The sequence below is a fragment of the Dreissena polymorpha genome, chromosome 2 (assembly GCF_020536995.1).
Source record: "Dreissena polymorpha isolate Duluth1 chromosome 2, UMN_Dpol_1.0, whole genome shotgun sequence".
In the NCBI taxonomy this organism is placed as follows: Eukaryota; Metazoa; Mollusca; class Bivalvia; order Myida; family Dreissenidae; genus Dreissena; species Dreissena polymorpha.
The window spans coordinates 1,921,015-1,946,560 of NC_068356.1; the positions used below are offsets into that span (position 1 = coordinate 1,921,015).

Here is a 25,546-nt window from a genome sequence, read left to right on the forward strand (position 1 = left end):
TCCTAAAGGTAGAGATAAAAGTATGCAATTAAAGTATAAAAAGAAGCCGTTGTAAAGACAACATATCTAAATTTAAATAATATTGAAATTAAAAAAAAAAGTTGTCTTTAGTCAGGCCTTGATAAGTCATGCTAGGAATTATTTCTACTATTATACTGTCCAAAATGTTATCACTTAGAATAAAATACAATATTAAAATATTCAATATTTGTTTTGAATATAAACTGCGCATACATTTTCATATTTTCAAGATTATAACTATGTATGCAACTTAAAAATAGTAAATATAAAATCATAATCACTTTATTGTATGTGTTTACATACAAACAGTGAGTTAAGTGATACATATAAGACAAACATGTATTAAGGTTAAACAAAACATCGCCATGTTATGTTCGCTTTCAGTTAAATTGAAGTTGCGGTACAAAAATGGGATATGCATGTTTATCTTACATAAATAAACTAGTATATTTTGAACAAACTTAGTTCTAATTATGAAGCATTCCATATATATATATTTGTATGTGTCCATGTTCAAATGACATTGAAGCAAAACACAATGTCATTTTAGTGGGTCTATCTTGCAGAACAATGTACTCAGTTGCAAGATTGATTTTGAATCATGCTTAAGCAAATGGTTGTTTTCCTTGTATTATATGATATAAATGAACTTCCATTCCCATATAATATTATCCAACATTACCCTGTAGAAAGAGGTGTTAGTAGATTTAACAAAATGTATCCTTATCAATTTATACAAACACCTCACAATCTTAACACAAACGTAGTATTCACCAATATGAACATATTATGGGCTAACAAAATTTAATTATTAAAAACAGCATGGATGTAATGCATGCTAATATGCAAAATTGAACACAGAAAAATTTCAAAACAAGGCTCGTTTTCACAATCATTTCACTTTACACGCGATGTTACAAATGCTTAAGGCATCTTTTTAGATAAACATATTGCTTAGTAAATACATTGTTCGCACATCGTTTCAGTTAAACTGTTTTACAAAACACTGATGCAAATTAATTGACGAAAAATACGTACACAGATCACCTATAGGTATACTTGATTATGCAATACTAATTATTATGAAAGTATCTAGGTGCTGCTGTGATACCCATGGTACCGTAGTTTTGTGTGTATAAATAGATGCCGCAATGTATCCGTTGGAAGTAAATGTTGGGCTGGGGCACTAGCTAGCGAAATCTATTCCATAGTAGTGTTTGGCGTTGGCAACTCTTCAACGAATTCTGCAATACCCATAAGAACATGGTCTCAACAAAAATTCCATAAGCCAACTGTCAGATGTTTGCAGCCGATCAGGAAAAATCATTCAACTTTATTTAATGTGTTCTTTTAAATTAAAGAGTCAATAGCTAATGATTAATTTGATTTTTGATTTAACACTGTTCTTTAAATATAAACCACGAATTCAAAACAAAAGCCTTAAAAGTACACATTATTTAAAATGATTATAATTCATATATTAATAGAAGCAGCAGAAGTAGAAGTACTAGTAGCAGCGGAAGTAGTAGTATTATTAGTAATAGAAGTAGTAATAGTAGTAGTAGTAGAACTAATAGTAGTTGTATTAGTAGTAGTACAAGTAGTAGTACTAGTAGAAGAACTTGTAGTAATAGACGAAATGGAAGCAGTAGCTTAAGAAGCAGTACAAAAGGAAGTTGTAGAATGATAAATAGTAATGGTAACGGTGGTGGTAGTAGAAGTTTCGATGCTTTTATAATGTTATCAAAGATGTTTCATTATTTTAAACATTTAAATATTGTCCCGGAGTATCAATTAGTTATTAAATACATTTTTCAGTATGATAATTTCATTTAAATATATCATAGCATGTACGCAGAAATACTAGCACTTGATCAGTTTTGATATGCACACAGTTCAACCCAGAAACACAAATTATTTTACCTTGCTCATTGGATGAAACCATATTTATATCCACATGATTCAACCTAAAATAAACCGAAACAATTTCATTTTAGTTTCTGTTCAGTACATTTTTTTGTTATTTACAAATATGTACATAGATACACATCGATGTGTCCATATAAGTATGAAACGCAGAGTATTAACAGATAAGAAGACTGTTATTGCGTTTAGTATAGTAAGTGTTAATATAACTTTTATTTCCATATATTTTTAAGAACACAAAAGTTAATCGTATTCCATATATATTAATTCCATGTTAGTTTTATAAAAAAATATATGTCATAATACACATTAACAAAACATGTAACTTACACAGGATACACCAGGTTTGGAGTTGGTACTTTAGCATCTGAAAGAGAAAAATTACGTATTGTGAGGTTTAATTATTACTGCAATTGATCTATATTAGTAACATGACACTCAGTTTTCAATATCGAATTGTTAGTGTCAGCGCTGTTTCTGAAAATAAAATATAGATTGGACTGTTTATACTAACTTTAATTAACCAGAGAAAAAAAGCTTGGTCACATAAATATTTTTGGGGTATATCCATGTAAACATAAATTTAGTATTGACGAAATATTCATATACGTCTTATGCATGGAGGTATCATGTTCATTTGGAATTATTATATAAGCAGCTATGAAGTTTCATCTTGTGTGATGGTAATTATTCAGGGGAATTTTATTAAATTCAGTCCGTCCCCATGCATGCAACAAGCATATCACAAATGTCATGGTGTTTGGGAATTTATATGCACTCATGTTCCTTGAAGGAATAATGCATACAATGGGTAGTGCACGTGTAGTGCTTTCATCAAAACAAAACCCATGAGCATGACTTGTGTAAGTATCACACTGATTATACACATTATCATTATTTATTGCTATTGATTCGCACCAAGTATGTATTCCTAATATCACAACCATGATAAGCTTGTAAAACATAAAATATGGTTTCCTTAAATATGGATGGTTTTCATGGATATAATTGTAATAAGCAAGTCATGTCTATCAAACCAGTTCCAATAAAAGTAAGGCATTTGTCATGTATATAAAGGTGTCAATTGAATTAAATGACCCAATTTGGCTGTTTATTACAAATAATTCATCAAATCAACACAAACCTGCAGCAAAAATGATCGGAAGATGAATGGCAATGCCAATTATGGAGGAATTGTTTTCAGCCCTGCAATTGCCTCTGCAAACACGTCTCCCTCCATCTTCTTCCAGATCACAGGGTTCTACAAATGATGACCCTGTACTATAGCCGTTCTGGGCTGTTTCCTCGGTGGTGTAAACAACATCCAAACTTCGGTCACCAGATTGTGTTATTGATGACCGATCTTCTACCAAAGAGTATGTGCCTGAATTATGTGGTGATAACTCATCGTTGGTATCACTGCTATAACCTGAAGTTGAAAAAGTATTTTATGCTTGAGTTATATTTGAATCGTTTTAGTAGATGACGTTTCAGTTACTGCAATACATGAACATTCTAAAATGTTCATCTTTATCAATTCAGGAGTTCATTTTATTATTTTATTTCCGACCACCTTTGGCCTGAATGTTTCTACTAGAACACGTATCTGTTAAGCTGCATTTTACGTGTTTGTGATATTGATCTTTTAAGATGCCATTAAACAATCCGTTAGCATTGTGATATATTCCTCTCAAGTAATTTTTTCCTTAAAGGGATAAGTTTAATTTTCATTTTAATTGTCTTCGGAATAAGAGGTTCAGATAATCTTACAAAACTGTGCTTTACTATTGCAATACGTATCATAAGTTATCACACAATTTTTCATTTTGAAGTTTGAAGTTAAGTATATTTAAGTAAGTATACCAAAATTGTATTCAGCATGTTATAGTCATAAACCAACGTATAAATTGGTAGGTGTCTTTGTGTATGCCTTAAATTTATTTTCTTTATAAAAATGGAGAGAAATGAAAGTAACAAACATATAAAAAAATTGCATGCCGAGAGAAACCTAGTCAAAGAAGCAAAACAATTATGATATACTCATCCTAACCTTTTTGTGACAGTGATACAATTTATGTATAGTCATTAGTTTTGTTTACTAACAAATTCTTTAATTACTGACCATTGTTCTTTTTTGTTTTAGCTAGTTTTATATTGTAATATATGGAGCAAGCCCCCGATAAACTTTGAAATAATCCATTATAATTTGGAAACGTTTTTTTCGTCTAGAAGCATAAAAAAATTATTTCAAGAGTTAGTTTGTTCCAGTTTTTTTTTCAAATCCAATAGTTTCAAGAATAAATGATATACAATTAATTGTATCATGTATATTTTAAATTCAATTAAAATATATAAAAAGTGACAGATTTGTCTGCCAATGTAGCTTTTTGTTTGACACACTGGTTTGTCATTTTACCATGAATGATTACAGACTGGTAGCCAATTTAACATGCGTATTGGCAAACGTGTCAGCCATTTTGACATGGAGATTGATAGATGGGCTATGTTCATGAAGAATGACACAAGGGTCTGTTATTTTAACATACAGAGTGGCAGATTTTTCATTTTACATGAAAGTTGACATACTTGTATACCATTGCAACACACAGTTTATCAGTATACGCAGCATCTGTAACATTTAATTTCAAGCCATTGTACAATGCAGGTTGACATGTTAGTCAGCCTTTGGAAAATACACAGCGAATGAGTTGTCAGTCATTTTAACATAAAACGTCACATGCTACACTTTGTAACATCTAGTATGACACACTAGACAGTCATCACAACATGCAAGGTGACATTATGGTCAGTAATGTTTACCATGCAGGTTGGAAGGCCGGTCAGTATTGCAAATTACAGGATGACTTACTTGTCTTTCATTGTTACATTCCGAATAGGGGATAGATCTGTAATGGTAACATACAAAGTAACAGACTTGGCATACTTGTCAGTCAGTGCAACACAGAGTATGACGAGTTAACCTGTGCGATATGCATGCTCCCAGATTTGTCAGCCATTTACCATACAGAAATACGGACTTGTTATCAATTGTCCCAAGTAAATTGACAACCGGTTCTGCTTTTGCTACATATTTATCAGCAATTGTAACATACTGGTGGACACACAGGTCAGTCGTTGTTATTGCGAAATATGTTCTTTTAACATCACACAAGGTTCCAATTATGACAACCTTTAGTTTAAAAGACATACGGTTGGTATCTGAAATAGAAAATCGTCGAAAATCGGGCCGGTAAATCTGAATACAATTACACGTTTGTTATGTTGCTGTGGTTGCTTACGTGTCAACGGGAGACTTGGTAATGAAATGCTATGGGACTTTTCAATTGTATCCATTTATAAAATAACCTTTACTTTCTGACTAAGAATTGTTAGCATCGTCCATTTGATTCCCGGTTGCTTTAACAGATTAAGATTTGAAATGATGTTGTTGCCGTAGGAATCGAAAGTAGAAAGGCATATTTATTTTTAAAATACACTGATATGTTGAACTTCGTAAGTAAAGTTTCAAGGCATACGCATGAAAATTAAAATTATATCGTGTCGACTTATTAATTTTGCGTGATATATCAAACACAATTCCTGAACACATTTTAAAAATATCCCACCGGTTGCGTCGGACATATTGGTTTTATATCACTTTCCAAGCGAACTGGGTCAAGATCAGATATATTATGCATAAATTATTCAAATATGTCATTTGCTTAATTGCAATACTATATAAATATATTAGAATCAAAGACATAATCAAAATAAACGTTTTATAGTGTATGATTTATGTTTGCTCTTCTACAATGTTTTAAAATCGGACCTTCCAAAGTGGAATATATCAGAAATACGCCCGTAAAATGTACGATAAAATATTAGCCGGTCAGGTGGTATGAATGACGGCAGCTGATAGGATGATATAAATAGTTATATAATACTAACATTACCAAAATACGGTTAACAACTTTGAAATGTTTCAGTTTTTTTATATGAGTTGTCGCGCTTTCTATTTTCATTGAATGAAATTTTCGCTTCAATGCTTCGTGCGTCCCACATATTCCGTGTCGTAAGGTCCGATTTACAAAGATCATTTCCAAATCAACGATATGTATATTTAATGTGAATAATATCAAATATACTGAATGGCTATAAAGGGTATATTATTAAACATTATATACCAGTATTGTGTACAAAACCGTGATATATTCATATTTTATTAGCATATCGTCCTTACGAATTTTAGGTTAATTATATATTACCGTATGGTACTAATTTAATCACATATAAATAGTGTTAACATTAATTTTACATAAATTTTATTTAAAAAAATCTATAACGAAGCGTAACTTGTTAACAACCATACAACACGAATTTATTATGAGATAAAGTATGTTTAATCGTCCGGGCGTGAACGTGTACATTTTATTTAAATAATGTAAAAGAACAAACTATTTTACCGCTTTATAATGTAGTCCGTGATAATTCATCCATCTGCCCAAATACTTTTTCCGGAGGATATATTGGTGACATTCTCGACGTTCCTCCCCAAAGCGCAATACTTTCGACTCACACCAAATGTTTGTTAAAAATGAACTTTTATATTCAAGAAAATAATTGGTTTATTGAAATATGAACACATTGTGTTTATAGAATTACTATAACATTTAAGTTTGAAAAAAATGTAAATATAACAAAAACCATCTGTTGTATGCTGATCTATAGATTAACAAATCAACGATGAGCATTACAGTTACATACCTGTTATCTATCTCCATTGGACTTTGTGCCTGGTTATATATCTACATAGGTTGCTCCTATCGTCTAGAGTTTATCGAATTTCGGGGTATTTACAATCGTAACACTTCGTCCATCTCCGGATTCTCCGTAAAGAGTAGACTCGTACCTAACTACCAGCCATCTTGGCTTTGATACACCCAACGCGTGATCCGCCTGCGTTATAAGGCGATATACTACGCATAAAAATAGTGATGCAATACATAGAGGGTAAACGCATTATTACCATTCCAAATCATTTTCTTATTATTTTTTTATGCAAAAACAAGCAATTGAATTATATATAATTACATAATAAATGATAAGTTGACTTTTACGGCAAACGGTATATTGCATGGTATTGTTAACATTTCAGAGTTAAAATGGATTTCAAGTCTGATCTAGAATATGCGACGAGCAAGCTGAAGATAGAGTTTAGTTTTAGCGACTACCAATTGAAAGCCCTAAAGAGTCTTTATGATTTGAAAGATACGATCGCAGTTCTTCTAACTGGCTCAGGAAAAAGCATTATTTTTCAGGTAGTAAGATGTTTTCGCGATCTTTACCACGATTGTTATATTGTGTTGAATGACAACACAGGAGTTTGAAATTCTATCAATATTGCTAATCTAATGGCTAAATATTTTTTTATACCTCTATATAGTATAAAGACTAAAGTCTTCATACTATATAGGGGTATATATTTTTATTTAGCCATTAGATTAGCTATATTGATAGAATTTCAAACTCCTGTGATGACAATAAGCAATTTGCTAATTCCACACCTAGCGACTATTCATAAATATATCTGACTGTTTATTATTCATAGATTTCTGAGTAACTATGGACACATTTCTTGTTTAAAGAATGAAAAAAGTTGAATTTTCTGATTGCATTTTCCAGTTCATTCAAAAACCGTGTTATAAAATAAATTAAATATGGATTGCTGGAATTACGACAGAACAACATCATATTTGTAATGTGTCTTGTTTTTACAGGGGTTCAGATTTCTGCAAAGCGTTCAACAGACTTGGAGACCTGACATTTTTGCTTCCCAAAATACCTCACTTGGCACTTACAGCGACAGCAACACCAAATGCTATAGAAAACCTTATTGAAAGCCTCCAATTCAAGAACACGACAAAAGTATTAGCCAACCCTGACTGCCCTAGATTTTTTTTTACGGAAAAATAAGAAAGAATGCCAAATATTCACAAATATGAAAAGTATGATATGATAATGCATGAAGAGCTGCCTGAATTAAAAGAGCAACATATTGAGTTTATAGTCACCATAAATTATGTACTGTGATAATTTGGAATCTCTAGGCTATTGCTTTTAACTACTTTGCTATGAACTAGGAAATCGTGCATAATGTCCTGAATCCAGTACACAACCAGAAGATTGAATTGTAGCACAATTTCTCAAAAACTACAAGGACAGTATGAAAGCTCACATTATTTCTGAGCTTAGAAAGAAAAATCCAAATGTTTGTTTAGTGCTTGAAACAGTTGCCTTAGTTATGGGTCTAAACGCGCCTTCGATTGCAAGAGTTATTCATATGCAACCACCTACAACACTTGAAAAGTACATGCAAGAAATCTGTAGAGCAGGTTGCAACGGTAAACCTGCAAGTACCTTGACTGTGTTATTATAACAACGGTGACATTTTGAAAAACAGGAAAGGAATGGACATTGAAATGTTCTCATGCATTCAAAACAATTCCACATGCTTGCGCTTACATTTGGTTAATCATTTTGGCTACAGTAACAGCAGTGTCTTGTTTTCAGGGAACCAAAATAGTTGTTGTAGTAATTGTATGGCTGGTTAAATGACTGAGAGATGCCAATTAGAACCATTTTCACTCTGAACCATTAAAGAATTTATTCACAACTATGTTTAAGGTACTTGTTTGTTTTTATTCACTATTACATACATTATATAAACATGCAATTTAAAGTATATAATAAGAACAGGGACTATACAAACAGGTATGTATAGGTCCCTGCTAGAATTGGGCAACATCTTTCAATCAAGTACATGCTATGTTTTATCCTTAAACATGACACAGTTGCTTGACCTTTCACATTTGATCAATCCAAAATTAATTTTCTTGAAATTGAATAAGAAATACCTGATGTTTCCTGGTCACGTTTTGTGAAAATAGTCTAAAAAAGATGTATTTTAATGCGAAAGACAATGTCATGTTAAGTGGAGTATTTAAAAACTATAAAAAAAATTGACGGATGTCACATTTTAATGTGTTTTTTTTGCAATCAGGTCAATATCAAGGTGTTTATAGTGTATTCATAATGTTTATGTTGGGTACTAATCAGTTCTGATTATGATGACTTCCTTAATGCATACATATGTGTTACACTATGTGTAGTCCAACTAATTTAGGTAAAAAGTGGACAATGTTATTCTATTTTGCATCTATCAATATCGCTACTTCTTTATCCATTGTAAGAAAATAAATGCCTGGTAAAAACATGATATTTATATTTAATATCTTTGCAATTTTATATTGCATATTATATAAGAAATGCTATTATCACACTATATGTATATTGAAAATCGTTACAAAAACAATAAACAGCTCTATGCAACAGGATTTGCTTGTTTTACTAATAAATGTAGCACTATATTTTGACATTTTTCTGATAATATTTTAAATATATACTGGTATGTGCTTCTAGAATGATTAAATATAATATAAAAAATTAACATCTCTTAAAGTAGAACAGTTTTATAGTGCTTTCTTTCTGTATTATTTAAGTTTTAATTACCATACTTTTTGGGCTTAAATGAACATAACCATCAAAGCGCAATGTATGTCTATATTGTTCCAATGAATCAATAAATGCAAACGGTAAATATAAATGTTACTTATTCACAATTATCACAGAAATCATTACTAACAAAAATATACACCGGTAATTGTGTGTAAGATTAAATACAGGACGTACATCATCAAGAAACTCATAAATGTTGAAATGATATTCACTTTGTGTTAAAAACTTCAATGATTAAAATTTCCAGTATCCGAGATCATACTTAGATTTAAATGTTTCAACAGTTCATAAAAAAATAAGTTTTTTTTACAAAGGAACACATATTAATGTTAATTTCATAAACGTAATTAATACCTTTAAATTTTGTGAGTACCTGGGCTGGTTTTCTAGAATCTTCTAACATAAATCTAAAACTTAATTTGACTTAGATGGACATTTTATATCAATTTACTGTGCCAAATTCAACAATTTATGCTCTCAAAATGAAAAATTTACTTCACTGCATAGAATATTATTTACAGTTGCACAAACAATGCCAGAATCATGTACATTGATATGAAAAGAATTGGTGATTTTCTTAGACAAAACTGTTAATTACATATTCAGAATGTATTATTGTAATATTCATTCGTTTTTTAGTACCAAAGCGCGTTTCTCTTACTTTATTATTTATAGTAATTGCATATTTTATCATTTTGACTGCATTTATAAACTGTATCATTTTTTGAGTATCTACAAAATCAAATTTAACAATTAGTTTTTATGTAAAATCAGTTTTTATATGCAAGTGTCTATTTCACTTTCAAATTATAACAGCATATTATACATTATTGAAAAGATTATTCCAAGCTTGATGTCATATTCCAACTTTGCATTGTGTATTAAATTGAACATTGTATTGAACTGTATGGGAAGCTATATTGATTAAGTAATGTATCTATCTATATATACTGTCTAACTCCCCTTTCGGGTATTATCGACAGGTGTGTTGTATTATACAAAATGCATTATTTCTACCACAAGTATACCATATAAGGCCTATTGCTACTAATTAGGTACTGTATAAATTTTATTCACTATTATTTATATTAAATTCAAGTTTTTAAGGCTTCATCTCCATTCGTTAGATACTGATGGGAAGCAAACAGCATAAAACCAGAACAGACTGTGAGTTACTCGCAAGCTGTTAAAAAAACAATAGATTATCTGCCTTAAATCTGAGATGATATGGTGATGTATTGGAATTTCTCTTGAAGATAATGTGTCCCGTAATTGTAAAATTTACAAGAGGTTGATATTAATTTTGTAAAGAACAAAGAAATGACTGTAAATTTAAAATACAGTTGTTGTTTTTTTACAAATATTTATTGGTTTATTTATTCTATTATTCTCTGATATTTTTTTATGTAATACTCTCACAACCAAGTTTAACAATACATGTACTAATGTAGTCTATTCGGGTAAATGGACTTGTTACACGCTTTAAGTTTCATTCTGGGGTTCTTATAGATTCTGTCTGGATTTTCCAATAAACAATAGTGGACAGAGGGCTGATTAATTTGTTATTAGAAACCCAAATGTCATAACAATATCAGTAATTTAAATTCCCTTTGTAAATTTTCTCTTAGAGTTTAGAAAATATTACATATTTATACTAAAAATAAGCTGTTTTCTTCCATTGTATTGCTTTTACATTGCATGGGCGGCTTTCTTAAAAAGTTTATGCATAGTTCACAAAATATTGCATTAATAATTTAACTTAGATAATTTCTAAATACCTTTAAAACTAAATAAGTAACTCGGTGCAACATTTATTAACTCAAAAGATTTAAAGGAAAAACTAAAAGAACAATAGCAACTATTTTTTCTAAGTTAACTCATATTATTTTACACGTGTTCACATTTTAATTCTCGGATCAGTGCAAATATCACATGTCAGTTTAACGTACTAGTAAGAATGCATTTGTATCAAAAGAAAGTACATGTAATCAAGTGTGTTTTTTAGTTTCATTTGTGCTGCTACAAAATCATTGACAAATTTTGTTCTGAGGAGTACTCAGTAATATGAAAATGTTATGTCATTGTAGCTAAATGAACACGTACGCTATTTTTATATTAAATTTGATTAAACAATATCCTAGTAGGGGTTGCAGTGTTCGAGCTAGGCCTTAATCGAAGGGCGCCGAGCCCTACCCTCCCGAACCTTCGCCCTGCCCCCACCCCCTCCCCCCCAAAAAAAATAATTTTTTTTTTTATTTTTTTTTTACATATGATTATTCATAAATCTCTTATTACATTGTTATTACTTTAATCCTCATTGTAGACATTATATTTGAATGGTTTAATATTAATGGGAATAATACAATTATTTATAACATATAAATTAACATGCAATAGGAAGCATTTCAGAAACACCCGCGCGCTCGTACGTGCCCTTTTCACAAAATACTGCGCGTCAAAAGTGCCCTTTTGACAAAATACTGCGCGTCGAAAGTGCCCTTTTGAATAATAAGCCCCCCGCCCTTTTCAAATCCTAGCTGGATTACTGGGGTTGTATTATTGGATAGACCAACTTTTTGACACCACTAATATTGAGCTGATTTTTTTAATGGGCAATATTTGGTTCCAAAGAAGACCTGTAAAAATAACCTAAATTCTTTGCTTTTTTTCATAAGAATAATTGAGATGCACTGAATTACAGTACCTTAACTAATTTACTTCCAAGTTAAACCAATCTGGTTGGACAGGGACATTAAATTTCAACTCTTGTGTCGTCCAGCTCGGCAATAGGGTTGTCTAAGAAGCTTACAAAACATAATTAATTGCCCAAACAATTTTAAAATGTGTGTTAATTTATGAAAATGTAATGAATACTTAAAAAAACAAAGTTTAAACACATGATATTATGTTAGTTTTACAACATACGATGACCACGGACTTGTACTTTTGACCAGACAATTAGAATACTTGAGATGGTTGAATGGCAAGTCTTGGAAACTGGCCATGAAAAGTTAATGTGCATCTAGCTGTGTTGACAAAAAGTATTAACAATATTGGATAAATGCTTACCACAAACTTGCTCCAAGAAACTTGACTTCGAAGATGATTGTGTGTGTTTTATGTCGTAAGCACTATAGCTATGAAACACAAATCTGTATTGTTAGTTTCATAGAAATACTGCTGACGACAACTCAAACCATGGTTAGAAGTTAAAAAACAAAGTTATAGCTATTACAAGGTGCCGCTACTACAGAACTTAGATATCCAAATTGTCCTTGTTCCTCTCCAATTCAGGACAGAGCGTTCATAACTTTGGTCTTAAATCGAGGCAATCTATAGCCTAACTGCACTGCATACTTTATGTATCGCGTTCCTAAGTATTGGGCATGATTTGCACTTTGTTTTCCTTTAATTTACAACTGTCGATGGGCGCGGCCATTTTGCTTGAAAGAAGTCCGAAAACAAAATGGCGCCTACGTTATACCAGAGGCTTCCTTATGCAATAAAAAGCCGGTTGGATCCAGAGTGGGGGTATTTACTAAACATGTACAATATTCACTTGCTTACAATGACATAAACATTCGGTTTAATTTTAATGAGCAAGACATTCAATTCAAATCTTAATCGTAAAATTGTTTCACTTGGAATTGAATTTGGCTGCATCATTATATCAATATATAAAAAAACATTTTGCAATATATTACGTAGTAATACTAGCGATGTTTTAGCAATAAACACTAAATGCGTGTCTCTTTGATTTATTGCACGTAGCTTTGTTGCTACAAACTTCATTTGTTGATGATTGCAATAATTTATGCGGTACCATTTGTGTCAAAAGTACAAATACGCCAACAGCTAAAAATAGATATCACCGTGGTGTGTCACCGGGTTAACAATTTTGTCACCACGATGATATCTTTTTTGTCACTGCGGTAACAATTTTGTCACAGCGTTGACAAATAATGACTGTTGGTATATTTTTATGCCTGCTGTTTCATTTATTTGTTTGGCTCAGTTTTCAACCAATCATTTTCCCAGTGACAAACCGACTCTCATATATCAAAATCATGTCAAACTTTATTTTTTTACGAGTGTGGTCTACAAATGTATTATTGTTCATACAAAGATCTTGAAAACAAAAACACAAACAAAATAATAAATAAAAGACAACGGAAAATGATAAGGTTTCCTAAATTGTCACCTAGATTACATTTTTTATGAAGTTATAGTTATTTAAACATAAAGTGACAATTTATAAGTTACTACAAATAAAGCTTCCATTAAAATATTCGCCGATTTGCCGTTTTGCAAGACGTTATTTCATTTGTCAATTTAGTTTAACTCTTATCAAGCTCTTTGGGTCAGACAAAGTATCACCGCAGTTACAAATATATCACCGCAGTGATAAATTTATTACAGCAGTGACACAATTGTCACCGCGGTGACAATTATGTCACCGCGGTGATATTTATTTTTAGCTGTTGGCGTTTATGTACTTTTGACCCAAAGGGTACGTCATAATAATTCAAACCAAACGTCTGTTGTTGTAATATTCGAAAGACTAGGTGACGGTTCGTTTAGTATGGTATAATTATGTTTCCAACTGGGTATATCACGGATAAAATTACCTTGCATACAAACCGAAAGTGAAGCAAATTCATGAACGTGATTAAAATAGCGGTACCAAAAAAAGGCCAAATCCCACATAACGAATGAAACAGATGCGTAAGTACAGATATGTAAGTAAAGTAAGGAGAGTTGTACAATTAAGCTGATACAGCCGATTGACAGTTTTCGAAATATGTTCCATTTAATATATAATATGTTACCAAACATCGCATATAGAAAATCAATAATAAGACTGGGACTGCTTTGCCTGTAGAGCCTTTGTATAATAAACAGCTCGGGACAATATGATATTTTAAAAAAACATTTAAACTTTTTATCCCATCTATGTGTTCAGCTGGAATGTCTGAACAAGCGAATAGCCTTAATATGCATATATTTGCCTCTCATGCGTTTCTTTTTCATATCGTTTCTCTTTTGCTGGAAAGATATATGTGCTGATACAAAGAATATGTGGTGCAAATGTTTAAAATAAAACGACAAACTTTACCTTACAAGCTCATAAAAATGGAATAGACAAACTTAATAAACAGGCAGACATCCATTAACAGATAGACAAAAACAGACCGGTACTGCTATACATTTAGACGAATGATCAGTACAAACAAATATGAACATACATGTTCAAAGAGAAACAGGACGGTCTTAGTAAAATAATTTTTTTCCGATACATAAATTTATTTCCCCTCAGATTTAGCTCTACCTTTTCTTTACATGTGAATACAAATATGCATGTCAGTGCACTTATTAGCAAAACGTACATGTTTTCCCATCACAGAGGCTGATTAAGGATTAAATGTATTCATTTTAATGCAATAATTGTATTGGACACATTACATGTTGGAAACAAGAATAATGTGACAGTATTTTTTTAAACGATATCTTGGAATCACTTCATACGGATACACTCCCTTTAATCCTTATGTAAATTCCAAAAGTCAAATAATGTTGATGAGTGTTTAGAAAGGAACATAAAACCAACGAGTGTGTTGATGTTTCCTGAGTTTATATCTCCTCTGCTTATGGTGAGCCTTTGTGCTTCCCACGATATTTCTCCTCCTTATCTTCGCAGATTAAATCGATATAAATAAACACGTGATTTCTAAAATAATCTTTATGAGAAAGAAAAGTCAAGGATAGACAAAAATATAATATCAACTATTAAAAATGACATTCTAAATTAATCATAAAATAAATAATACAAATTGTATTTAAGGCTCATAAAAGGTGACAAATCCAATTATTATGCATAAAGACTGGCCTATTTTTTTACCGGATTTCAGTTACTCTTGGATAAAAAATGATAATAACACAGCTTAGGCGCAACGTTGTCAAGAAGTATGGAAAATATACCCGTTTCATAATTGGAAGAATATATACAACTGTGCAACTAACGTGGTGTGTAGCCTTAAAGTGGAGACGTATGCTAAAAATAGTTGAAAGAAAATTCTATTTAAATTCTATTTTAAACAACTTTTAACCAGCAGAAAGTAAGGTATTAGATCAATACAAACGTTTTAACCATTAAGAAGAGACCTACTTGGTGAGTGATACCGGAAAACGTTGAAATCAACGATATATTTTTGGTGACCTAAGTCACCGGAGCGTGGCTCTTCCCCGAGTAAACAGTGATGTAAATAAACTGATTGTTTGTAAACACAATTGACTTGGAGGACACTGTATTTTGAGCTCAAAACAAGTTGTATTGCTCATTTTTTATGGTAATGTCCAATAGCATATATACATTGTTTTTTGATAACCTTCATAAATAAAATATGCAAAATCTATTTAAAAATCGGTAATAATTACGGATCGTCACCTTTTATGAGCCTTTAAGCCTTTACATATGATTGAAAAACGAAGTCAATTTCTTTATGGCATTAATAATTCGAGCATACCATGTAATAAAAAAATTAATTACAAATTCCAATGAGCTGATGAAAATATAGTAGTGTCAAGTATTGATTCGATCTGGAAAACCAGGGGTCAGTCAATTTGTGGCAACTCTACCCCATGTTCTTTGCATTTGTGTCAAACAAGATTCTAACCTTCATTAATACGAAAAAATAAACACAAACAGTTTAACCGTATGTTAAATAACGATTTGTGTACATTGTTAATCAATCAATTTTGTTTAATCAGAACAGTCGATGTTTTCCTTTCTATATCATTTATAACCAACGTGCTCCTGTACCTGTTCTCTAATGTTCTCCGGATAACCTTATGCCTTAAATTTCCAGAGTTATGAGACACCTGTGTTGTTAATATTGTTTCGGACATAGTACCACGCATAAACATTTAATTCAAACTGACGATGCTGTTTTATTTTTTGTTTGTTTCAGGAGGGTGGTGGTAGTGGTGGTATTAGACCTCATTCTGTGGATAAGATAAGATAGTTCCGTCAGTAATAGTATTACATATATTGCACTTTTAAATCATATGTGTTTTTTGCTTCTTAATTTGTTTATATGTATATGTATGTATGTATATATACATACATACATATACATATATATTTATATACATACATATACATATATATTTATATATATATATATATATATATATATATATATATATATATATATATATATATATATATATATATATATATATATATATATATATATATTTACTTTTGAAACACGATGTTAAATATGTTTATTTTTTCTTTCTTAAGAAGTTTACTCTTACAGAGAGGTACACGTTAACTTCAGATTACTGATAGCTAAAATGATCTGTCCTTGCATTTAGTTATTGACATATTACACTCCTGCATTTTAACAATGCGCGGTACACCAAGTTGAATCAATGCAGCGAAGTTATGATACTTTATCTTTTTAGAGCAGACAAAAATTGTTTATCTAACCGATGAAAATGTAAATACTGGAAAGACATCATGCCATTGAATAAGTGCGTAATCAAATAGTTCAGATCAATACCAGTCCATACCATTCAACTATAAAGATCGAGGTATTGATCGGCGCTTTTTGATTATTTGTGTTTTGTCCTAGCTCAAAAAACTCTATACTAAGTTAGAATGGCATTGAACTTAATTCCTGAAGTAAATTAAACCTCCAATCGATGAATGTATTTTCCGTAGTGGAATCAAGTTACATCAATTACAAATATCTACTAAATCAGTTTCTGTACAACTTGTGAAATTCATACATAAATACTACCACGTATTAACAAAGGACACAGTATAGCGGGTAATTTTTTTCATAGACACACACATATCAAATGTATAAATCAATATTTCATTACTACAACAATTCATACAGCTATTGAATGTAACATTACATTTAAAAAGAAGTACAATATCAACTAGAATACAAATTGAAATGGTCTTGAAACTACTTTTTTTTACAGAAAACACTTCTTAATAAACCCGGGATGTGATTCATCAAATCAAATCACATAAACAAACACTCACTATCTAGTGTTCATAACGTATAAAGAGACGATCACACGTTATTTAACAATATCAAACTTAATATGTTACACTTATCTTTATTTCCACTTTTAAAGTGATAACGATAAAACATCTTAATAATTGAGAAATAATGTGCCTAATCAAAGAGTATGTTGCTTAAATGTGTAAGTGAAAGTATTAACATGCCATATATGTGTGAGCGTATGTATGTTGCAAAACAGAATTTCTATTTATAGACTTCCTAACGATTGTGAAAACTTATTAATCAGACGGAATAAGTTATCTCCCATTATACGATAAATTATTATATTACTTTTTTAATGACTAAATTGATCCGCTTGACTTCTCATTGATTGCGAAATCTTTGAACACAAACATATTGAATTTGAATGTAGAAGAGCGTTAACTGAGTACAGACAGAACTCCGATTGAGTTGGATATATATCAAAATTAAATAAAAATGAAACATGTTAGTTGTACGTGTATGCACCATTTATAGAATTATGTAAATTATAGCGAGTGCTTAATATACACGCATTTCTCTGAAATTCGCATTTAAGACAAAAAAGGCAATGGCTTGTTGCTTGTTCTTAGCCTTATGTCCACGTTGACAAAAATAATTGATTATGTTTTAGCTTAAGGTGTTAATGCCCGTGTATCTAGTTTTGTTAAATTGCAGTATATACGACGTTAATACGATAACCAAAACACCCTAATAGCTGGCGTTTTGTTAACAGTGAGCACCATAACTCGTGCTTATAATTCACTTCTCATCGACTGTATATTTGTACACAAATAAAGAAATGTTTACGATTGATTTGGGAACGCCAAGAGATTTGTAGAAGCATAGTTTGCCTTAGTATTGCCACAGGTGGAAGTAACGTACCCTCGATAGTATATGGGCCCAGGAGCCCAATATATTCTACTAAATATATAAAATCATGTTTAATAAGAGAACAAAATGACAAAGAGCCATGAAACAAATCCCCACCCTCTGATATTTGAATCATGACAAGGTCATTATCTAGAAATTATCATAGACCTGTCTTCGCGGACCGCAACAATGTCAAAAATTGCTGTCATCCAAAGCATCTCTTAATCCTCTTATGGACAATTGGACAACCTTTCAAAGAAATCTGTCCAGCCGTTAACTCACATTCGGCCGATAACCAAGCAATATTTCGAGCCCGTTTGTCTATGAGTATAAATCTTGGACATACTTTCAAACAATATTTTTGAATTTTCTCCCCTTAATCGATAGCTCGCGTCCTATTCCTTTAAAACAACGAGGCATGCCACATAATGCATGCATATGCTACCACTTACCCCTAAAAACTAACATATATTTCGTCCTCTAACTTTGATGTGTGCAGATATTACAACTTAATTTTTCATTTTTATATAATAACTATCACGGCTATTAAGTGTAATGTAAACAAAGACGTATACATGTCAATATAAATGTAGATTTAATACCCAGCGACCAGATTTATCTTTGCCAATGATGACATGGAAATTTAAGCATTACAAATCTCAGTATTGAGTCATTTTTTTCATTCACATGAATCAGAAAATGAGACGCCAGACAGTATATCATGTAATGATTTTATATTCTTACTCGCTACTTTAAAGGGAACTTTTCACAGATTTTAGCATGTACTGAAGTTTTTCATTAAATACTTTATATTGTAAACATTGAGTCTTAGAAGCTCCAGTAACAAACAAGAATACAATTTAAGAAAGAAAAAAGTCACCCTCGACTGGACTCGAACCACTGATCCGGGAGTAAAAGTAAATCGCTAAGACTGAGATGGCCATCCATTCTCATACAATAAGTGATGTATTTAATACTTTATATAAGCAATGCTCGTAGTATGACATGATATAACGACAACAACAGCGACCTCCAAATAATTTAATCGTTTCGCGTTGCAACGCTTTATAATTTTCAGGTGTTAAAATCTTCAAAAGATTAATATAATGGCTATTTTAGGGCATGGTACATGTTGAGTAATACTATTTCCTCACAAATATCATAACTGCAAAGAAAATCTGTGAATCTGAAACGTTGTTTTTATGTTGTCAATTTACCAAAACGTAAAAAAGCCCCTTTTACAAAAAGCACCCACTAAACCCATAAAATCATTAACACTGGGGTCAACGCCTTTTACGGTAAATACGAAAATTGGGGTTTAAACCTGTTTTAGGGCTAGCAAAACCAGAATTATTTGTGAATATTAAAACTAGTATATTTAACATACCGTCGATAAATCTACATTGCCAACTTATTATAGAATTTATCATTTCAGGTTTATAATTCTATTTTAATGAATGATTGTTTTAACTATATATTCGTCACAAACTTCATAAGGTAGTGTTTCTATTCATGTTTATAAACTATATAAATGCTTCTGAAATACCTACGTCCATATAATATATTATTATACACTGTCAAATTCTGCATTAAAATATTCCGCTTAACAAGAACACATCCACGACGGTCTCACGTTCAATGTCAAACTGTTATTGCGAAACATGGATTGACTAAGAATGGTCGTAATCAAAATACTGTTCAAGAATGCAAGTATGTAGTGCATGGTGTAAGTTAAAGACGAACTAGTTTACAAACGGAAACGTACACATGCTTACCAATCAATACCAAAAATTCTGAGTGCAATCCATATAAATGGAAAAAGTAGAACAGCAGATAAAGGGAGCATTGATAGAAAGCTTTTTTCTTACTTCAATGCACAAATTATTCTGCACACATGAGGAAAAAAGAAACACACAATTCAAGCATAGGATCGATTCAAATGAGTCTACAATACTTTTATCCTCGGACTACCCATATCATATATACATTTTTAATTGAATAGGTGTAGGTCATTTTGTCAATACACCATTTTATTGTAAGCATTGACACAAGAATATGAGGCAAGTACTTAATGAACGATAACCTTAACGGAACAACCTTGACAAATGCGCATGACGCCATAGAAGTAAATTACATAATTGAAATTGCCCAAGAGATCTTGGACAGCAACACGAATGTCCTAAAAGTACTAAACTGTTATTAATACAGACACTGTACATACATGTTTAGCAAATTGTGATAATATTTTCATGAATCTGAGGATCATTAAACGTTCACATTAGAAGCTGTTGATAAGTCGCAAAATACTCAATATCAAATGATTGGGGTACATTTTGACGTTTGGGGAATAATTTGAAGATATCTTACCTATCAAATGGTAAATGTATGGGCTTATTTTCTTTTCCGATACCTTTTTAATTATGTATAAATACAAATATATTTAAATAAATGTAATACTTTGAAAGTTCCAAGTTTGGACTTCATAGACTCAATTGTTAGTTGGCCACTTTCTGTTTTTACTTACTAAATATCAAAGCTTCGTGCCTTGTTGTTTACTGAGCTATATGTCCATTAAACATATGTGATCTATGAGTCATAGTTGGCTTTGACACAACGGGCATGATATGATTTTTATTTGTATAGTACGTCTAGGTAATTCTTCATTCCACATATGAAAGCGATGGGCTTAGCTGATCAGACGAGATTGTGTTCACGGTTTTCTGTGTTTAAAACTGGTGATATCCGGGTGGAGGCTAATTTTCACCTCAGAGACACAATTTAAATGCACTTTGTAGAATACCTTTAGATTATACCAACAACAAACCATTAATTGGCTTTGAATTTCAAACAAGGTGTTTTACAGATTTTACTATAGATTTTACTATAAAAGTAAATGTAAAACTGGTGACACCTCGGTCGAGGCCCATTTTTGTACTTTGAGCATGACTCGTGTAGATGACCCTTCAACAATGTTGAGCTATGCGAGTTCAGAATTTAGTTTTCTTTAATTTAACTACATGCTAAACTGGTAATCCCTGGACATTAATTTGAAAACATTTTGAAGATGGTTTCTCGATGATGCTACATAATAAATATAAAAGCCTCGAACTTTCGACTTTTTGGATTTTCGAACGGTCGAACTGACCATTATGCAAACGTTCGCAATCTTTTGGTTTGTTGTTATATTGTTTTTAATTTTCTTTTCCTTAGTTTACATTAACATGTGCATTCGTAAAAGGTAATATTTATATTAAAGATAATAATTTGAGTTTTCTATTGTGTCAATTACACACTTTGGAAAAAAAGATTTTACTTGTCTCGTCATTAAACAGATTCGAGATTTCGGCCTGCTTCTTGTTCTAAAGCAGTTGATACCGAGAAATTCAAACCAATATTGTGTGTGTGCATCGTTATAATTTAATAATTACGCACCACAATCGCGCTTTAATTTGTATTAAGTGCCCTAAAAAAACGCAAAAAAAAACGCAACAAAGACATTTGCCCGCATTTGTATTTGTACCGGTTAAGGCAAATTGTCGTCGTAAAGAATTTGTTTGGAGACGCGTTTATTGTGTTTACGCTATACCATGTGACTAAAGAGACTAATCGCGTAACTCAATTGTCACATCTTTTTTATATAATTTTCACGTGATGCAGAACAACCTTTGCATCGTAGATAAATCAGCGTAAAGTATTTTGTACTTTGATTTAAGCGCTTAATACACGGAAATTAATTTCTTCCCTAAGCCAAGAACATAAAATGTTCATTAAAATGTTAATTTATAATTGTAATATTAATAAAACTAGACCCACTCTTAAAGCTGCAAAATCGTACCTGTCGTTGCACCGTCACGTTCTAAATAAAATAAACTATTTTGATGACTCGTGCAAAAGTAAAGAATGGGAACTATTGTTACCAATTGTCCAGTAGTTGGTATTTGTGATATGGGACATAAAAAGTATTGTATTGTTAACTGTTTCTTTAAAAAAGTATTGTTTAATGTAAAAGCTTTTGACAGTTGAGCTTCTAAAATGTATTATAATATGCATATGTAACTTGTAAACTCTGTAAGGTATGGAGCAGGATGGCCACGACCCTCACATAGACAGAACAGAACAGAACAGAACATAAGTTTATTACGACTTGTACATAGTACATCGTCAGTCTTAACCTTGTAATTATACATACATCAACAGGTCATGTGAATAGGAAGTGATCATACAGTTATAAGTAATATACATTCAATCTAACGTAATGCATGCAAGTAGTTTGAGAAAAAAGAAAATAGCATTTTTACAAACTATTTATGTGGCAGGGTGGCTATCTAGTTATCAACATTTACGGAAATATACTAAATTAGAATTTTGTTATCTTGCGCATAAAATGTGTATTATTATGTTAATAATAATAGTAAGACATAACACACATATTTTGCATATATTACATAGTTTCCATAAGGCATCAAATTAGACAATCAGACACGTCTGTTCTACATCTGTATGTTAAAAAAATAAGGAAGAAAAAAGTAATACTTTTTTGTATTGAACAAAAGTTGGGCATGTAACATATAACATATGATTCAGTATGCTCACAGTAATACTATTAAGTAACGAATAGCTATCTGATTGAAAGGATTACATACATACACAAAATAACAAACAATCACATAAACAATCAAAGAAGCGAACCCGCGGAACAGAAGAAAAAATCAGCTGGTCGTATTATGTACAACATTCAATAAGGACTTTCTAGCAAAAAAAGCTTCTTTCACAAAAACGGATAAATTAATAACGTCTTTTTTAGAACATGTTCTCATAAGGCTTAGGAATTTATATACTGATGGTCGCTGGTAATAATATGATTTTATATATTTTTTCCTGATATCGTTATAACAAGGGCAGATTAACATAAAGTGGTATTCATCTTCTATATCACGTGAGTTACAACAACTGCAATACCTTTCTTCCCTTGCTATGCGATTATTTATGTACCTACCCGTTTGAATTCTTAATGGATGGCATGACATTCTTAATCTACAGAAATAAAATCTGAGGCTTTTAGGTAAGACATCTAAATATTTTTCATACTCGAACGATAATTTAAATTCTTTGTACAATATTAAAACTGGACTTTCAAGTGTTTGAAGCCAGTGTTGTTTAAAGCAATCTAAGACTCTACATTTAAATTCAGTTAGAAATGTGTTTGTGTTAACATAGTGACCATTTTCAAACACGTAAGCGAACCCGTAATCGTTGAGCAGCTTTTTCACATTTGATACCCAATTTTTCTTGCCATTAATGCAATCTTTAAGAGCCTCATTATAAACAACACTTAGTATAATATTATCACTGTCTTCAATTTTAAACCAATATTTAATTATTCTAATGTATCTGTGTATATATAGAGGATATCTGCCCAGTTCACCATATACTGCAGCAGAACACGAATTGCTTTTTACTCTTAGTAATCTTTTACAAAATTTAAGGTGAATCCTTTCTAGTTCCTTAGATTTGGTGTAACCCCAAACTTCGCACGAATAGTTAAGTATTGGTGTTACAAATGCATCAAATAGTTGACAAAGGGTTTTTGGCGAAAGATCAAAGTCGTCGCATTTGCAAAATAAAACATTTAAAGCTTTCAAGGCCTTTCCATTGAGATGTTCAATGTTTTTACAGAAGTTTCCTGTGTAATTCAAAACAGTACCAAGGTAGTTGAAATCATCGACTACTTCTATTGGTTGGCTATTATAGGTCCATTTTTCGTTTGCACATACCTAATGACGAGGACAATAAAATATATTGAACGGAAAAAAGACCAAAACATAAAACAGTTTTATTTTCTTTACATCACGTTTACATAGGAATACATATTTTTTAAGTCAACAACAAATTACATTTGCAAGCTGTCGATCGAGACTTTATATACATGTAGTTGTAAAATTGTTATGAATAACGAAGAATTAAACACCAATCAGTTGTTGTTTCTTAAATCTTTCTTGTAATCTGCGAACATCTACGATCAAACGAGAGATTGGCTTCGGACAGATCATGAAAACTGCGTATTGCTTCCGACGCTGCCCGAAGCCAATCTCGTAAATAAGCGGATATTGTCGCGGGAAATTCACATGGAATATTGTGAAACAAAGAACAAAACGTGTATTTTGTATCTCGTTAAATATATGTTACCAGGCTACATTTGGCTTTGAATATTGGCTCTTGCTATATGGAACACTGTTTTTTATTGGTTAACTTTATTTTACGAAATATTTACGAAATATTCGTTGATTCTGAGTATTTATGTGGCTTTATGTGGCTTCCAGATGTGTTCTCCTCTCGTGTTTTTATTAATTTTAAGTTTGAAACTTATCGTTAATACTACCGTCAGTTATCATGAAACTTTGTATTATCTACAATGGCATATATGTTTGAATCTATGTGCACTAACACTAACACAGTATAATAGGTTTGAAATTTGTAGTTGGCATTATAACAGGGGAATATGTATTCAATAATAATACAATCATACACGCAAGCTCAAATGTATATGCCGCCATGACACATACGCGACTTTGAAGTGAGGTGCCTATTTGGCAGAGATAGTCGGACGTTATGATTAAGTGCTTATTTTACAAATGAGCGTATTAAATGTCTGCATAGCTCCGATCAAATCTGATATGATATGTAAGCTATTTATACACATACACAATATACGTGAGAAGAACAGAAAACTAATCTGTTTCTGTGCAACTCGGTCGCACAAATTATTGTTCAACTATGCAGCGTATTTAAGAGGTGCTTTTTTAAACACTTCCGCACGAGATAGGAATAACTTACAATGTAATGGGGAGATAGATGTTTGCTAATTTTAACAAGAGCGCCAAACAATCTTTCGAAAGATTGTATATACTTATTACGGTTTCTGTTGATAATTTGCAACACCTTTATGTCCGGGGAGTCTTACTCCAACTGAAACTAAATTTAAGATTTTGATCAGGTTAAGCCAGGCGTGTAAACTAAGTGAAAAATCCTTGCTGTAAGATTTTGATATAGCTGCCCCTGACATTTTCAAATAATTGTTTTCAGTCAAT

The 25,546-nt window shown here is 31.6% G+C and overlaps 1 protein-coding gene and 1 long non-coding RNA gene across 5 annotated transcripts; one reads left to right on the plus strand and one right to left on the minus strand.

Moving 5' to 3' along the window:
- Positions 1–287: 287 nt before the first annotated feature.
- LOC127865604 (uncharacterized) lies at positions 288–6,792 on the minus strand. Of its 4 annotated transcripts, none has more exons than XR_008042690.1 (5): positions 6,712–6,792; positions 3,092–3,376; positions 2,278–2,314; positions 1,945–1,988; positions 288–1,265 (listed from the first exon to the last, which is right to left on the minus strand). XR_008042690.1 is itself a non-coding variant. In XM_052405473.1 (5 exons), the coding sequence occupies exons 1-5, from the start codon at positions 5,587–5,589 to the stop codon at positions 1,222–1,224; spliced, it is 435 nt and encodes a 144-aa protein (XP_052261433.1). In that variant the 5' UTR covers positions 5,590–5,632; the 3' UTR covers positions 288–1,221. The 4 variants fall into 4 exon arrangements, 2 of the variants coding, with proteins under 2 accessions (XP_052261433.1, XP_052261432.1); XR_008042689.1 differs by lacking the exon at positions 6,712–6,792 and adding an exon at positions 6,411–6,704; XM_052405473.1 differs by lacking the exon at positions 6,712–6,792 and adding an exon at positions 5,574–5,632 and having other exon boundaries at positions 288–1,276; positions 1,947–1,988.
- Positions 6,793–6,802: 10 nt separating this feature from the next.
- LOC127865605 (uncharacterized) lies at positions 6,803–7,769 on the plus strand. The gene is made up of 3 exons (XR_008042691.1): positions 6,803–6,957; positions 7,103–7,265; positions 7,725–7,769. It is a non-coding gene; the product is annotated as an uncharacterized LOC127865605 (long non-coding RNA).
- The last annotated feature ends 17,777 nt before the right edge of the window (positions 7,770–25,546 follow it).

What these genes read in the sequence shown, in the direction of transcription:
- LOC127865604 (XM_052405472.1), bottom strand. Translation starts at nt 4,585, where the DNA reads ATGTTACAGATGCTGCGTATACTGATAAACTGTGTGTTGCAATGGTAT. An exon ending in TCCGATCATTTTTGCTGCAG is followed by an intron (nt 2,315 to 3,091) that starts GTTTGTGTTGAT and finishes TTTCTCTTTCAG; the next exon opens with ATGCTAAAGTACCAACTCCA. An exon ending in CCAAACCTGGTGTATCCTGT is followed by an intron (nt 1,989 to 2,277) that starts GTAAGTTACATG and finishes GGTTTATTTTAG; the next exon opens with GTTGAATCATGTGGATATAA.